Here is a 17,382-nt window from a genome sequence, read left to right as displayed (position 1 = left end):
AGCTGCAAGTATATTCTTATCCCAGAGGCTGTTTTTCATACTGACATACTGAATCAGCTTATTTTACACAGAGGAAGAGATGTCAGTGTTTTTTCCTCATCTATCCTTTCTGAGGCTATTATTTGTCTTAGATTTCCTGCAGGCAAGCAATGTGCATTTTGGACCGTGGCTGAGCATGCTTTCATAGCGCTGAATAAACAGCAGCTGGAGAAACGGGACAGAGAGTAGAAACTGTCCAACAACTTGACAGCTAAGAGATTCACTTTAAAATATACCTGAGCCTTTAAATCCGTACTAGATAGGTTATATCTACTTCCACCCAAACTGAGTTTCTTCACTGATGTGGAATGCAGCAGTTCATTTAGTGAAAGAAGCACCCAAACCTGGTGGCTGACGATGCTCAACCAGCAGTTTGTGCCAAAAGAAAAAAGTTGAGATTCATGTACTGTGGAAATTCTGAAATTCCACCCAGCAGGCATACCTCCATCTTCTGGAGTCTGTCTGTAGCATTTATTTATAGTTTCAGGACAAACTGAAACCCGAAAGGGATCTGGTTTATCATCTTTCCTAGAAAGTTACTTCTCAGCAATTCAGAATCCGCCAAGGCCACTACAGCCAAGAGTGATTATTTTTAGTTTTGAATGCTCCACGTTTCACCTTATTGAGTTGAATTTTTTAGACTCTGCCTATGTAAGAAAATTTCATTTATTAAACATTCACGAAGTATTTCGCAATTTTCAGGAGATTTTTAGAATGAATATACACATCCCAAACTCTAAATCAGATGCTATATCCTGATAAAGCCTCTAATTTCACAGTATGTTGAACTGAAATCTGTCAAGGAGTGCCTTGTTTGTGAAGGACATTGCTGATTCCACCACCATGGCATGAAAAGCATTAAACCCCCCATATTCCAGAACCAAATTTCAAGACTATCATACTTGTTAAAAAACATTATCAGATAAACCACTGATAAGCACATGCTTTCTGAAAGACCATTTGCACTTGAAAACAATGTCAAGAACTTGTTAGCACATTGGGAGAGGCTGAACTATGACTATTTCCTAACAATACCAATGCAGAGAAGAGAGAGAGAATGCTACCAGTCCAGTCACACACTAAAACTGGTCAATACTGTCTGGTGCTGTTTGGCTGGCACAAAACGCAGCACTGAGGAATTCATTATTCAATGGGCAGACAACACATCTCTAGCCTCTAGATTTTTGATCCAAAGCATACGAGCATTTTCTGTTTGTTTTGGAATAACCATTTTAAGGGACTGGAAGTATCTGCATGGAGACACCAATGAAACTTTTCATGCTTATAACTAGTTTCTAAAGGCATTAGCTTCTAAGTTTGCATCAGCTTCTAAGTTTGCATCATCTGAAACCAATGGCAATTGAAGTGCTTAGAATCTTGCAGAACTAATCCCATTATAGCTCAATTCTGTAAGATCTGCTTTCCTGAAGCACCCACAGAAAAGAATGATACTCAGTATCTATTTAACATTTACACCAGCATTCCTTAGATGATGGCACAAGAGATCTGCGGCTCAGACGCCAATAGCAAAGTGCTGGTCAGTGCAGTGGGCACAGTTTGATACCTACTGCGATACTGTATTTTGGGCAGCAGTTTTTTCCTCACAAGGTACATGTGCATATTCCAACTCACGGTTCCACTTAGCAGAGCAGCTTCCAGACCAATCAGAATTACACTTCACTGAAGCTTCGTTGTTTGTATCAAAGTAAGAAAACGAACAAACTTTGGGGAATTCCTACCTACTGAGGATGCGAAACTCTTGAATCCTTTATGCATGGTTCCTGTTGAATACTCCTTGAAGGGCAGATACATAATGTTGTAACACTTCACACTACTTTTTAGACATTTCAAGTTTAGATATTTTAAATTCAAGGCTGATACTAGCAGTCTCTTCAAAACGTCAGACTTCCTCCTTCTGTTAGTATCAGATCACAACCATGAGACAATTAAAAAAGAATCCTTCTCTGTCCACGCCTTGCTTGGCTCTAACTCTGGCCCTAGTCTGGTTATCTTTTTGTCCCAGCTGCACAGTGGTTTCTGACTTACATGACGCATTACATGTGCCTCAGTGGTATTCTTCTCATTGAACATGTCACCTGCCCAGTTCGCTTGATGTCACACCAGCTGTGTATTGGTTTTCATCTTTGTCCCTATGAATTAGCTGCAGAGAGCACTAAGCAGAAACAAGTGATCCAACTACAATTCTTTGTCAAGGTTGATATGCTTAAGGCTGTGGAAAAAATAGAAACAGCAGTGCTGAAGCTGCTGAAAGGCTTTTCCAAAGCTACACACAATTTCTAACAAATACGCATCAAGCACCAAATTCACAAAATTAAGTAGTTAGCATTCCACATTCCCTAAAGACAACATCTGGATACAAGCAGTAAAAACGGTTCTTCTTACACAGCCTGATCCAACAGAGAGCAGTTCCACAGTCCTCTAGATATCGCCGTTTCCATTTCTGCACCATTGCACATTGCTTTTGTACCAACTGAACGCAGTGTTCAGGGTACTCGGCATGTCTCCAGTGGTTACACCCTCCCTCACACACTCCCTAGAAAACCATGCTCTGTATTTTCACCAGAACAGAGAACTTCGCCTAAAGCACTTTACACATCATACAGCCAGACGTGTGCTGTACACTTCATCAAAATCACTTCCCCAAGCCACAAAGGAACATGTTTCTATGGGAAGCTTAAAATAAAAAGGTTAAGAAGAAAAACTGAGTTAAAAGTTTTATTCATTCAACATCTCACATTACAAATATTTAAAAATTATATGCATACTGGTATAAATAGTCATTTGCAAACTATTTAATAACATTAATTTTCACTAGCACTTCAACAAATGAACTCTTTAAAAAAAGTAACTTGTGTTATATAACTTAGAGTAGAACATACAAAAATATGAACTTAAACGTGAAAATGACTTTAATAAAAAATGAATTACCCTTATTTAAAATGCTATAATAAATACTACAACCTCCCCATACACAGTAAAAACTATATGGAAATTCAGCCAAGTAGTACAATTAACTGACATACTTAAATAACTTTTCCTTCTGATAATATGAGCAATACATTGGGGGAAAAACATATTAGGGATTAGTAAAAACTAGACACCCACTTGCTAAAAGTTTCACTTCCAAAAAATATAACAAAAAAATCTGATGAAAATTATAAAAACTAATTATACTTTAAAATTTAAAAATATAAAAAATAAAACAGTTGAATACAATATTGTCCCAATTCTTACAATGCTATCACAGTAGCTTTAAAATAAGATAATAAAATAAAGCAAATGACCAAAACCTTTTATTCCATTTTTTTAAAAATAATCTCAAATTTACATTAGTAGAAAGATTGATTTCTGATTCTTTTCTTTAGAAACACCAGCAAGAAAGAGGATTTACTAGAACAGTAGAAAATGACATTTTTAAATGTCTGCAATTAAAAACAAAGAATTACACTGCAAAGATCTTCCAGAAGTCTGAAATAGGTATTGCACATAACTTGAAGTTAACTTGCCACAATTCATCACATTCAAGTTTTAAATCACCTTTTAACAGAAGGTTTTAACTCTTCAAAAACAAAAGGGGTGAATTATCAAGTCTTTCCAACAGCATCCTTATAAAACGCTAAATTCATTCACTGCAAGTTTTAAATTTGCATTCTGCAGAGGTCTGTGTATGGAGAAGTATATACTATACCAAAAAGCACGGGGCAGTGGGGTTCCTTTACATATAAAATCATCAGAAACACTTTATTTTACATTGCAAAAATAACCATGTAATTACTCTGTAACTACATTGTAAATACATGGCCAGTGCCATGCTAGTGTGATAAAACTACATGCTTATTAACCCCTTTGCAAATTGAAGTGATACCCTAAGACTGGTAACCCAATTACATGTTAATTATGTTTGGAGCTACATGGTAACCCCAACTACAAATCCCATGTAATCAGAAGGACATGTAATCACTATTTAAGTACAGAGTAATGTATATAATTGTTTATGCCCTGTAAATCGAAGTGTAACCAAATAATCTGTAAACACGCTTGTCACACAATCACAAGTGAGTATTAGTAGAATAACAATTTCTTACATTAGTCATGCATACTAACATTACATGCCTGCCACCTAGCAGGCTCTCTTTTATTCTTTAAATATAATTTAAAAGAGCAGACACATTTCTGCATCAAACACCTAACATCAATTTTTTATTAATATTAAAAATGGCTAAACATTCACCAAAAACATCTGCATTTGTGTATAATTTTTAAAAACTTAGTAAGAAGCAGTAGACAATTTTGATGTTTCTTTACTTTTAAATTTCTACACTATATTTATGCATTTAAATTTCATGGGTCTAAAGTCAGTGTCATTTGTCACTTTCATGCTTTTCTTCTTTAATTCTCAACTTTACATATACTATTTCTTAAATTATATGTACACCAAATACCTGGTGCTGGGCTAAGATGTTTAAGCAACATGCTTTCATTTCTCTGCAGATTCTAAAATAGCATTGCCAGTGCACAACATCCATAATTCAAAATGTATGCAGAGCACTGAAATGTATAAAAAGCAGAATATAAGAAAATAAAATTTATTAAAATTATTTATATTAAAAAATGAAGTATATGAAGATCTCTCAGTAATAAAAGTACAAAAAGCTACTCTTTGCAATATGAAAAATTGAGGTATTGCATAAAGAGATATCCCGTCAGTGAAAAGTGTGCCTAAAAATGCTCACTGTTGGAAAAACAAGATATACAAAAGTAGTGCATAACAAATATACATTATGTGCATGACAAAATAAGTTAGCTACAAAAACACTGTACCGAAATTCAGCAGGTCATGTACAAAGGGAAAATTATTATTCAAAGCTAGTTCTCAAACAGTGTTATTTCTTGTAATGGTAACCCATCTCACCTGTTCACTGGGTAGGATCGGCACAATAGCACACCCCAAGCCACCTACAAGCATTAAAAAAATTAAAGGAACATTCCAACTATAATTATGTACTTCAGAGAAAAAAAAGTCCCTGACAATCTACACAAGAGCACTCTGCATTTGCATTACTGTTGTCAATATTTTCAGGGATTTCATTAAAAGCAGCTCCCTTTCTATACTTGACTAGTAGACAGCAAATGTCTCCATTTTGACCTTTGGAACTTGGTAAGGTATAGTTCATTAAAGCCTGTATTGAAAATAAAAACTGCTTCTCATAAAGATAATCTGGGCTAAGGGAACAGGATGAGGGGGGACGACAAAGGCTTTTAATGGAGCAGATGTTTTCCAAGCAGTGCTGAGGCAAGTCTTTGGTTTGAGAGAATCTAGGATGGTACCATGCCACTCAGGCAGTTCAGAAGATTGCCACTAAATTTGTTTGTTTGCACACTGCTAAATAATCATTTGAGAAGTTGGCCAGGGCATTAGTTCAAAAATAATAAAAATATTTTTCAGAACTACTCCTTCATTCAACTGTTTCAAACTAAGCCCCTGCACCCACTCTTTATCATTCAATTAACATGTACTGTGTTAATGCTTCTCAAGGTAGAATGTATTTCTAATAAAGCAGGCATTAACCTAGCAATGTTGGCACTTCAAATACTTGTGTTTGTTTATTTCCCCACATTAAGTTCTGAAGAGGTGGAATCTTAGTTGGGATTCTTTCTACAGGAAGAGTAAGAAAGGCATATGCATACTTGCACCATTTCATGCATAAATTCAGAAAACAGTGCAAAACAGAACCTGGAAACTACTTAGTTTCGTGCCTTCTGTTACAACTAAGTTAGGGTGTATTTAAAACTAACTTTACATCCAAGATGGGAAACAAATAAGCGGTCAATTTTAGTTTGTGTGACACAATGGAATATCAAAACTTCAGTAAAAATCAGTGATATCCTTGAGGTATCTTTAGGTTTTCTACTTTTTCATGTCAAAATGGAGAACAAAAGCTGGCCCCTGATGAATGTTAGTGTATTAGGATATAGAGTTATATATAGCCATCAAAAATAAAATCTATATATTTATCCTTCAGGAGAGGAAATGCCAGTTAACTAGTTGTCAATTACTCTAGCTTTGGTAGGATTTCTAGGGTTGTAACCAGACAATTGAGATCTCTTAAAGAAAAAAAAAAGTGCACTCCCCCCTCAGTAGTAACTTTACTCAACTTTTACATTCAGGAATTCTTAAAATGTAATCATTTTGATGAAAATATAGTAAGCTCTGCCTATCTCATTAGTAATTTGGACGTGGGTGGTAGTCAGAGGCACGGTCAGACACATAGTTAAAATTTCAGCCTCAAAACCCTTAACAGATTTTTTAAAAAGATCATTATTATAATGCTGCTTCAACTTTGCTCATGCATTTTTGTTGCTTTAAACATGCTCTTTCCTGTTGGTAGCTAAACGCTAACTTCATCTGTTGCTGGAAAAATCCGAAGTCGAAACAAAAACAGAGGCAAAAACAGGCTTCCCTGGGGGAAAAGTGTCAGAACAGACTGATAGTGTTATTGTTACACGGTTATTTTAATAAAAGTATTCTTACGTTCTTTATTAACAATAATTTAATTAAAAAACCAAAATACTCTATTGTTTCAATTCTCTTTTCTTAATATTTTTCTCTCCTCTAAGAAAATGTTGCATGAAATTAAGTGTTCTCTCGGTAGTAAAGACAAGAGAATGCAACTCACTTGCAACATGTTATCAATACGAAAAGGAGTTCCCAATACAGTTTTCAATGACAAGGTTCTAGAAAATACCCATATTATAGGTCATTCTTTCATTATACTATTGTAAATTACAGACTACTACAAAAGGACATGCTATCTTGAATAGGAGAAAGGGTAGGGTGGGGTAGGGACAATCAGGATAACAGAAGAGTGCACTTAATTTGAGGCCTGCATATGAGCACTGCAGTGATCATTTAGTTCCAGCGGAATGAAATATGTCTTGGGCGATCTCCTCCCTCCTTCACCAGGGGCTTGTGGAATTCCCTGCCAGCGCGTGAATGGATAGCAGCCCAGCAATATTCACAGTAATACTGCAGACAGGTAACATTAGCACAGAAAAATGGAGCAAATTTTCCACCGCAACGGGCCCCCTGACATTCATCACAAAGCTGATCATCCAAGACATATGGCTTAACTTCCACCTGCATTCAGAAAATGAGAAGAAAGTTTATAGTTCTTAATAACAATGTAGATAATGACAATTCCACACTATTTACTATCTGTGTTCTAGCAGGACTGCGACGACAGTTCTGTAGTAGGGAACCCTGCACTCAAGGATTTTCCCCCATTACACTTGATCATAGCCATTAAAAACCTACAACTATGGGCATTTAACTTGAGAACAATCCTTCTCCCACTGTCCTCCTTGAGCCTTAAAAAAACCCAGAAACCAATGCTGACCATCAGTATCACGCATTCTGTCACTGATTTACAGAAAGGACCAATCAACCCATCGCTGCAGAACTCATGCACAGATTCACATCAAAATCCTGGAGAATTCTGGGGGTTTATTTTTAAGTATAGTGATGCACAACTAAGCTCCTACCCTTTCAGGTAGGAATGTAAACTGTTTACACAACAGTGTAACTGCAGTTTAAATATGCACACAGTCTGCAAATTTCAATGTCTGAATTTCCAACTTTAAAAAAATTTCATTTATTATCTTCAATAAACAGCACATTTCTGTTTTCTCTTTCTGTGGCTTAGTCCTCTCAGCAAAAGAAAACCCACCTAATCTCGTTGAGATCAAATGAGAAGCTTAAAATGGGACTGATGGCCACCTACGCTGTTGGCATTAAGGGCCAGATGATGAGCAGCAATTCAGTACAGCAGGCAAGAAAGGAGAAGAAAACTTTCTTCAAGTTCTTAACTGATAATGACTCACAGGAACTTACCAGCTGGTGCTCCAAGGATCCATCTACACTGCAACATCTGCAGGCTACTAGCTTTTAATCTAGGCATTTGCATACCAAAGCCAAGCCTGCTGTACTGTGGGCTACAAAACCCTGCTCACAGCACTCCAGAGCGCTTTCTCTGTGACAGCAAAGCAAACCTTGCTGCTCGCAGTATCCAAGCTCAGCTCGTTTAGACATGCCTACGTGTTTGAATCACAACTGTAGCACTGCCATCCCCTGAAGGCTCAAATTCACCTCAAAGCCAGTAATCACGTCCATTTCTTTGCTCCACAGAACTGTGAAAGGTCCATGTGACATATCAGAAGCACAACACAAAATTTCATGTTAAAAAGTATAGGTACAAGCTGCTGTTCTAGAGGTGTTTGTGAGCCTTCTCTGAAGTTCATTTAATTAGATGTTTTCACAAACATTTCCAAATATCCAGATTGTGACTGGTGTCTCTACTGTTAACCTGTTATCTCTGCGTCTGGCTTAGGGATGGTCCTTTCTGTATCTCACAGGCCTCAGACGTATGCCAGCTCATTCAAGTACAGACATTCACAAGTTCCTGTGTTTTTAAACTTACCCAATTGTATCATGGTCCAGACAGGGCACTGCAGTAGTTTTATGTCATTTGTGCTTACAGTACATATAAACTACTTGGAGACAGTAAAGCAGCGGGTTTTTTTTTTTACCTCAGTTTTATTCCTCTTCCACTGCTAGAGTTGCATGTCTCAAACACCCCTCCATGCCAACTCAGAAGAACGAATTTATAAAAGAGCAGAAGCAGACAAATATTCCTAACACCACGTTCTACCGTCATCACCTAGTTTGCTATGTAGTTTGAGGCTGGATATTCATTGATGAGTGCTGTCTTCTGCAAGTGCCAGGAGGAGAACCTACAAATAGGCTATGCAGGCCTCCTTAATGTGGCAATTCTGCTGCTCTATTATGTTTACTCAAACATATTCAGAGGCCAAACTAGAGCACAGGTAATTATACCTCTGCTTGCATTAGCCTTTTACTACAGCACTGGGTTTTGTGCAAGTTTGCCACCCACAGATATTAGTCAGAGTCCTCAGCGCATTTATTCAGTGTGTGCTACAGTGCATGTGCCAACTATGGCCTGCAACTGTTACTCGTGCTAGGTATAGTGAGATTTCCCAGCTGCAGAGAAAAAGCTTACATTACAGAAACTTCATCAGGCACGTTTAGGGTAGTGGCACTCATCAGAAGCTCTGCAGTGGTGGGTGCTGCAGGCCACTGAGCATTTAATTTGCATTATCTCTTTGAAGGGCACACCCTTTAGCAGCACCTCCTTGCCTAATTTTACAGGAAATCCCTTCTTGTTACTAATTTTATTTTTATTTTTACAGAAAAACTTTATTAGAAAAATTATTAATAAATAGTACCTTATAAATAAAAAGTAGTATTGTCACTGTCGTACTTTTATCTCCCTCAGGCACCCAACCCCCCCATAATGAATCCTCTGAGCACTTATCTCCCCATGTTTCTTCTGAACTACACACAAAATGGGGAAATGAGGAGGAATGGGAAGAAAGAAGGGGAAATAGATTACAAAATCTTTGCTCGAGTTCACAAGTACTTACTTAAATTTGTAGTCCCACCAGCTTCAATGGATCTATTCACCCAAGTGTCGCTTATGCAAGCAGAAGTTGCACAAGGGCAGCCCAAATTATTTGTTCAAAGCCATACAGAACTTATTTCAGAGCCAAGATTAGAACAAAGACATTCCAATTCGCAGGCCCACAGTCAAATTGTTGTTACAATTCTTCTACCCAAGCTTTATAGCCAAAGCAGAAGTGAAATGTTAATCAGCTAATCAGTCAAGTTTGGGGGTTTTCCTCTTTAGTAATTACAAAATTAAGATCAATGACAGTCATGTAAGAAAAATCCAGAGATAAAGCATGAATTAGATAGAACGGCAGATCCAAGTTTCTCAAAATTGTGGCCTGAAGATCACTGTAATTGACAAAGTCACATTTTATATAGATGAACAGGGCAAAGGCAAGCAAACTGCAGATCCATTTGGCATATTCCTTTAATTTATAATAATAAAGGAATAAAATAACTGGACACAGCCTTTACCATATGCTGTGGAGGATGACTGTGAGGCTGTAATGCACACTAATAAATTCACAATGCATTACTATGATGCTCTTTAGGAACACCCAGCACACAATGTGTAACACTATAGCCAGATTCTGCCCACTCTCTGAAAAGATGCAGAACAGGAGTAAGAACTGCCCCATCCTTAGCAGATACCTTACTCCTTGACATTATACAAACACTGCAAGTGCAAATACTTGCAGTGGGTGTATATGACGAGTGCAATATTCTTATAAAAGGGCAAGGCAGCTGACATGCTTCCCATTATGCTAAGCAATTTGACAAAGTCTGCTTCACAGTTGCCTCCCACGTTCCAGAAGCAACAGTTCTGCACCATTCCTTCATTTTTATTCTGTGTTGTATCCAAGTGGCACAATCTTGCCCTAAATATGTAATTAATCTGATATAACATTTACAGTCTTTGCAATGACACACATTTACATGGAAAAGCATTTCTAGAGAAAGTACTGAACAAAAATAGAATACACTTGAAGACCTTACCCGTTTATCTATCTCTCCATGCTGCAGCTGAACAAAGCGAGCACTGATAGCAGCTATGTAACTCTGTTGATTAGAAAATGCAACCCGCCCAGCTCCTTTTGGGTACTTCAGCTCAGGGTCTGTGTCAATTCCAGCATAGCACACCCCTCCATATAGCCGGTCCATTATCATTGCAAGTTCCACTAAATCAGAAAGGAAAACGAAACAGTGGTGTAGACTTAGTAATTTTTCCTAAAAGCATCAGATTAAACAGTCCATTTGTGTTCGTGTCCCCCCACCATAAGTGTCAAGAACACTTAATACTTCCCTCGCTGAAATAACTTGCTTCCCCCGTTGCTCCCCAAATCAGACTGCATATTCAACATGCCCAGTGCTGCGGAACACGCAGTGTACCTGCTCGTAAAGGCCGAGGAACACCACCAACAAAAATGGTTTTTCGTGGGTCAAGAGGCTGTGAACCATCCATAACAAAATCACTATCACTAAGGTTCCAAGGCCGGATCTGAACCTATGGACAAAAAGCCTTTTTTTTTTAACCATTCACAATTCAAAGTATCTCAGTAATATAGATTAAAACAGTATCCTACAAAGAAAACCTCTTAAATGGCTGGTACTTTCTAAACTCGTTTTCTACTTGTTCAGCAATCATTTCTCAAAATGAAACGGTAATAAGCTCTGTTAGGACAGACCACTTGATCATACTACATTTCACCACTTCCTTGTTACCCACATTTCTGGGAAAAAACTCACCCTCTACTTACAACACATTTACTTAATCATGACTGAACTGCGCTGTACGAACCGCATCGGTGCATATGTATCTACGCTATTTGTGTTGTTCTAGCCAAGTGTAAGCACTAGACTAGCATTATCTCAACCCAACAGGCTCCAGGGCACAAAGTTGTGTGTTTATTTACTATGCAAAACTAGGTGCTTTATATTTGCCTACAGTTGGTCGAATATGAAGTACAGGAATATAGCAGAAGTCTCTCCAACTATTAACAGACTCGTATCAGCCCCTAAAAACTATTTGTACTAGTAACTTACAATTCAACGCCATGTTATATTTTTTTGGATTTAATTTGCCTCTGCCAAAACATGTTACATGCAATACTCAGACAATACAAATTCTACATTTTAATCAATAATAAGCATAAAATACCTGTCTGGAGATACATTCATTACATCAGCAATGGTGAAATGTAGCAAACCTTTTTCTAACAAAAATATGAATTGTAATTACAGTAAAAAAACTTCATAAGGTCTAGCTTAAAAATAAGTAAGTTCGTCTTCTCTTTGAGAACTTAATTTGACACCTTAAAGAAATTTAAACATTAGCACTCTGTGAAGACAGAAAAAAGGAAAAAAGGCATCTGAAGACAACAACTTCTGGTTATCATACAGTAATTGTGCAGGCCCTGACAATTCTACCTACCGGTTTGTCTTTGATAGTGGGGCTGGAAACACAAAGATAGAGCTTTCCATCTTCTTCAATACATGCATCAATCAGTGCCTGTACAGAGCTCTCATCTTGGAACAGCAAAAATGCATAGCCTACAAAATGGAAAACATACACATAACTTTTTTTGTCTATTTGCCTATAGGACAATAATTTAACCCAGAATTATGCTTGTCACCATGTCATCATGCATCATACAGTAAGGGTAAACTTTAAGATGCTCTCACACATTTCCAACCCAGCCTTCTGCAAGTCCTCTGCAGAGATGTGAAGGAAAGCAGGGAGCTGGCTAATCAGCACCCTCTCTCCCTGTTTCCTTTGAAAAGGATAAGCCGGCAGTATGAACTGAACAAAAGCCACAGCTGTAGAGTCAAACCTGCCAGGATGTTTGTTAATGTAAGGTTCAAATTCTTCCCAGCTTCTGTGGAGGGCATTTAGTCCTTTTAAAGAGGACTAGTCTTGACTATTATTACAAAAACAAACAACAGGGGGAGAAAAAGGAAAATGGAATAAAGTAAAAACAGGAAGTTAAGGAAGAATTCTTTCAGTGCAGAATAATTGCAAAGCCACATTCTAAATTCCACCAGTTTGTAACAATCCCAAAGATTCAACTTTTTTTCCCCTAAACTTTGGGTCATTGTCACAAAAACCTTGTCTGAAATAGAGTCTTATCAAGAAAAATGATTCTAAAATGCTCATGTTATTGGTTATCAGATATTTACCTTTAGGAGGAAAGTAAGATTTGCTCTCTGCCTTGTGTGGCCAGTCTACAATCAAAGGTCCAAAGCGACGAAAACTAGCAGTGATCTCATCTGTAAAGACAGGAAGGAAAAGGCACGAACTGAAATTAAAATAAATTGAATGGAAGACATTTGAAGAACATTGATTTCAGGTAGCTTCATCCTATAAATAAACATTCGGTGACCCTAAAGATTCAGCAGCTCATAGCAATGCTTACTAGCTGATGGGGAATGTTTATGACAAGTCAGAACACACATTAGAAAACAAGACAGGTGAAAGATCAAGCTTTTGTTTCTACTGATTATAAATAAAATGCCATAACCCACTAATTCACAGAAATGGAGTCACTGCATCTATACAGCTATCATAACCCGGCTTCAACCATTCTCCCACAAAGACTTTAGATACAATTTGCTGAGTTGCTAGTAAACAACCAACTCTGCCAACATGCCCTGTAATTGCAGACAGACTGGAAAAAATGGACTATCACAAGACCCAGCCATGCCTGTTCATATCACATGCCAGTGCCACATGTGCAAACACTATCTGAGCTTGACCTCAGAGTAAACTTGCAGGACACAGTTATGTAACTTTATAGGAGAGATGGCAAGAACATATAACTATAACAAGAAGCAATTCCTGCATCCATTTCAATTCTGCCTTTGACGTCAAATTACTGGTATAAATATGCATATGCTAGTCCCATAGACGTCTTCTAGTTGCAATTCTGTTCTTGAAATTGAGTGACCATTCCCACACACTTGAACCATTGCTAGTTAAAGTTCTCTGGACAAGAATTTTTCATTAAAAAATTGAAACAAAACCAACAAACTTCACATTGCTGGAGCATCATCTAAATTGGCACACTGCTCAGCTGCATTCTGTTTATGGTACTACAGGGCTTTCTATATTACTATGCTCTTGGGGGGTTCCTAATACACAATTTAGAGGACCTTCTCCATCCTCCAATTTGGTTGGAAATCTGAAAAGGTATTACTAATTATGACTTTTTCAGTTTGTTCACACTCTTTGATGACATTGCTAATGAAATAGCAACCGACAATCTACTGTATTGACAGCTTCTCTGTGCACTACAGATCATCAGGAATGTATACAGCAATGGTCAAGGTTACATGCTGATGACAAACCAAGGAGAACAATACTTACTACATATCTACTCTTAAAATAGATCTCTGTTCAGAACAGCACTTGTCATAAATCCAATGTTAAAGCACATACATTAAATGTTTTCTAGAAACAGGATCAGAAAAACCTCAAAAATTCAGCTGTGATATAGATTTTTAAATCGTATACTCCTTATTCTAATTCACACTTGTGCATTTAACAGGAAGAGCGCTGACAGAAGCAATTCTGAAAAATTCAAGCTACCCTCCTAGCACAGGTTTAGGAAAGGTCCTGTTCTTCAGTAACTACAGTTCACAGAGACCAAACTATTCATGTGCTCATCTGCTTTTAAAACCACAAAGGTGACAAAGTTAAACAAACAAAACCTCAACAACAACAAAGAGAGACTATAAGATCATTTTTCCTCTTGTAAACACTGTTATATTTGACCTTTTAATAATAAAGTAGCTCTTATATTTGACATGAAAGTCAGGTCATTACGTCACAGTAGTACACACTGCAATGCATTACAATCACTCCCCCGACACAAAAAGTGGGTATTAAAACAATTCTGTGATTAAGAAAAGGCAACTTTTCAGATTTACAGTTGCTGTAGTTCTTTCAACCACTATCCCAGCACGTTCATACATACAGAATACAGAACTCTCCTGAAATGAAGCTTCACAACATTGCTGCATGATTTGTTTATTTTTCTTTTAAAACAACAACTGCAATATTCTGTCACCATTGTCTATATGATGGACCCACCACAAATTCCGGGTTCCTCGCTGTATGCAGCTGCCACTGCATAGATTCATTCCTGTCTGAATCTTCACCACACAGACACTAGAAGCCACCACAGAACATAATCACTGCTGAAAAAAACCTCTGAAAACTACACATAAGTATCCAAATAAAGAGCTAAGACTTACTATGCTATACAAACTTTATAAAACTACTAGCAATATTTTTCCTAGTACTGGCTTCGGGCACCTATAAAGTTATTGCAACATATTTATGAGTTTCAACAGGTGTTATTTACTTGCTTATTTTTGCACCACTATCCCTTTTTTAAAATCTTTATAGTGCAGAAGTCAGTGAAATGTGTGGTAACATTACTTTGTTCTTCAATGGCAGAACAATGCTATAGCCTAAACTAGTTTGAATTATCTCACATTTGCTATGGACTGAAAGTGGTAATATGCAAAGACCCATTTGCATATCAAAACCTTCCCATAGAGTCTGGAAAACAATCATTCATTAGCTAACAGACAAAAGGTTTCACACCACAGTTTTGACATTAAGCCAGAAGGAGCTTTTCTGGGTAAGATTTTCTGGGTGTACCTTCATCAATATCTGGTGGCAGTCCGCCGACAAAGACTTTACGGGAATACCGTTCCACTCTTTCTCCATTCTGATGGGAGAAGCAGTGAGGTGAGCCTAAGCCACTGTGAAGAGTCTGATCCCCACGTCCATCATCCAAGAACCCGTCTTCCATTGGAAACAGTGAAGACTGACCTGAAGAAGGGGTTAAAAAAAAAAAAAAAAAGGAAAAAAACTCCATACTAACAGAACAAAGCACACACTGTTTAAATAATTTTTAAAAAATGCACTGGTTGCTACATTAGCAGAACTGTTTGCAATCTTCCCTTTTAATGAGCAGTTATGTTTTCAATTTCATATGACCCTTATAGTTTTCAGTATTATTCAGTAACTCAAATGCATTATTTCAGAGAAAAGGTTGCTACTTTCTTCATAACTGCACTACAACTAATGAAAATTTGAAACACAACAGTACTTCTAATGGATGCTCAAGTTGACCATTTTCTGTAATAATCTGTGTTCCCAATTAGGTTTCTTTTAGGAAGGTGTAAAAACAGAAGAGAATATAAGCCAAACTTTTTTCTGGGACTTTCCCAATAACAGACATCACTAAAACCTAAGCCATATGTATCATTTTCCAGTGAACAGCTTCTTACAATGAGTAGATACAATTTCACGGTGCAGATGGGAGAACAAGAATTCTGCCAGCTAAATACATTACACATTTAAATTACCTGATATCAAAACATATCATAACCACCCACTTGTAAATAACAAAAATATCCTAAGAAAAATAGGGAGACCCACTGTAATTTACTGCAACAGACTGAAAACTAAGCAATACTGTGCCATTGTTAGAAGCAACTTTACTGAGATGTTACAACAGAATTTCGTTAATGGACTCACTCCAAGAGAAAATGTTGTAAGCATGCTTCCTCTCACAGCCCAATATTGTTCTATGATAATCCTTATCACAGATTTCCTTAATAATATTTATTACTTTTAAAGAAGATTCTTTGATTTAGAAATGCAGCTGTAAAATATCATAAATAGAGCACAGAAGCCGATCTCTTCCATGAATTAACCTTTTAGTTATGGTATTTAGTATCTAGACAACAAACTGAATAGATTTCTACCCATTTGAGGAACATTTTAGGAATAAATAAATATATATAGGTAAAATAAGCGAATAAATGAAATGTGCTACTAGTTTTAGGATACGTTTCCTTTTGCCTATGTCTGCTTTTACAGAATTCATTACAATCTACCGCAGTAATGTATTGGTAAGGTTAATTTATCCTGCTCTTGCTTCCTTCCATTGAAATAAACTGATTTTTAAAAAGAAAACATCTTGAAAACAGAAAATCTGACCAGTTCCAATATCTAGATATTTTCCATGCAAAAATCAAACAGCTAACAAGTTGAAAGAAAAAAATACAATAAAATCCACAGTCCATAGTATTTATACAACTAAAAAATGGAAGGCTTGGTCAGCTTGCTTTATTTGAAATTTCAAGAATCTTTGTACACCTTTAATTAAAATAAAAGTCAATTATAATCAGGCCTCCTTCTGTAGCTAGGCAAACCTGGTTTCTATGATGATAAAAATATTGTAATATAGACTAAATGTTATTTGTTTTCCCCTAATGAACTGATGCACATGTCATTTGTTTCATCTCTTAAGACCCCAATCCTGCAGGTATTGTTGGAAGGGAGCAATTCTCCATACCTAAACAACCTTTTCAGGTTCATCAGCATCACCACTGCTGTTAGATAATTCAACATGCATGCTTGCAGGATCTGGTTCTTTAACCTAGCAGGCCAGGACATAGATTTACTATAGTCTATGCTGCGTCAAGAAAACCATCAGCACGCAAAAGAACCAAAATAAACTTCTCCAGCATTGGCATTCATAACATACACACAAACACAGCAATGTAGCCCTCCAGCGTAACAGATCATATAGGTGATGTTCACTGTACGGACTGTGAACATTTCAGCCTCAACAGCACTACTGTGGAGTACTACCTACTTCAGTTAAAATGTTTATTTATGGCATGCAGACTCTGTAAACTTATGTGAAACTGATCCTTTACAATCTTAAATTTTGGAGTTTGCCCTCTAGTAACAACTTAATGTTATTTCTCCCATG

At 37.0% G+C, this 17,382-nt stretch overlaps 1 protein-coding gene across 1 annotated transcript in view; it reads right to left on the bottom strand.

Moving 5' to 3' along the window:
- Positions 1–6,381: 6,381 nt before the first annotated feature.
- Positions 6,382–17,382, bottom strand: part of CPEB4 (cytoplasmic polyadenylation element binding protein 4) — a 40,457-nt gene continuing 29,456 nt past the window's right edge. The window contains exons 5-10 of the mRNA XM_009696674.1: positions 15,252–15,425; positions 12,764–12,853; positions 12,018–12,136; positions 10,976–11,090; positions 10,583–10,764; positions 6,382–7,198 (exon numbers count right to left, since the gene is read on the bottom strand). Of these exons, the coding sequence (XP_009694976.1) occupies positions 6,971–7,198; positions 10,583–10,764; positions 10,976–11,090; positions 12,018–12,136; positions 12,764–12,853; positions 15,252–15,425 (908 nt within the window). The 3' untranslated portion in view covers positions 6,382–6,970. The remainder of the gene's footprint in view (positions 7,199–10,582; positions 10,765–10,975; positions 11,091–12,017; positions 12,137–12,763; positions 12,854–15,251; positions 15,426–17,382) is intronic.

This window comes from Cariama cristata, unplaced genomic scaffold, assembly GCF_000690535.1.
Source record: "Cariama cristata isolate BGI_N322 unplaced genomic scaffold, ASM69053v1 scaffold37073, whole genome shotgun sequence".
NCBI lineage: Eukaryota > Metazoa > Chordata > Aves > Cariamiformes > Cariamidae > Cariama > Cariama cristata.
This window is presented reverse-complemented; position numbering and strand designations above follow the sequence as displayed.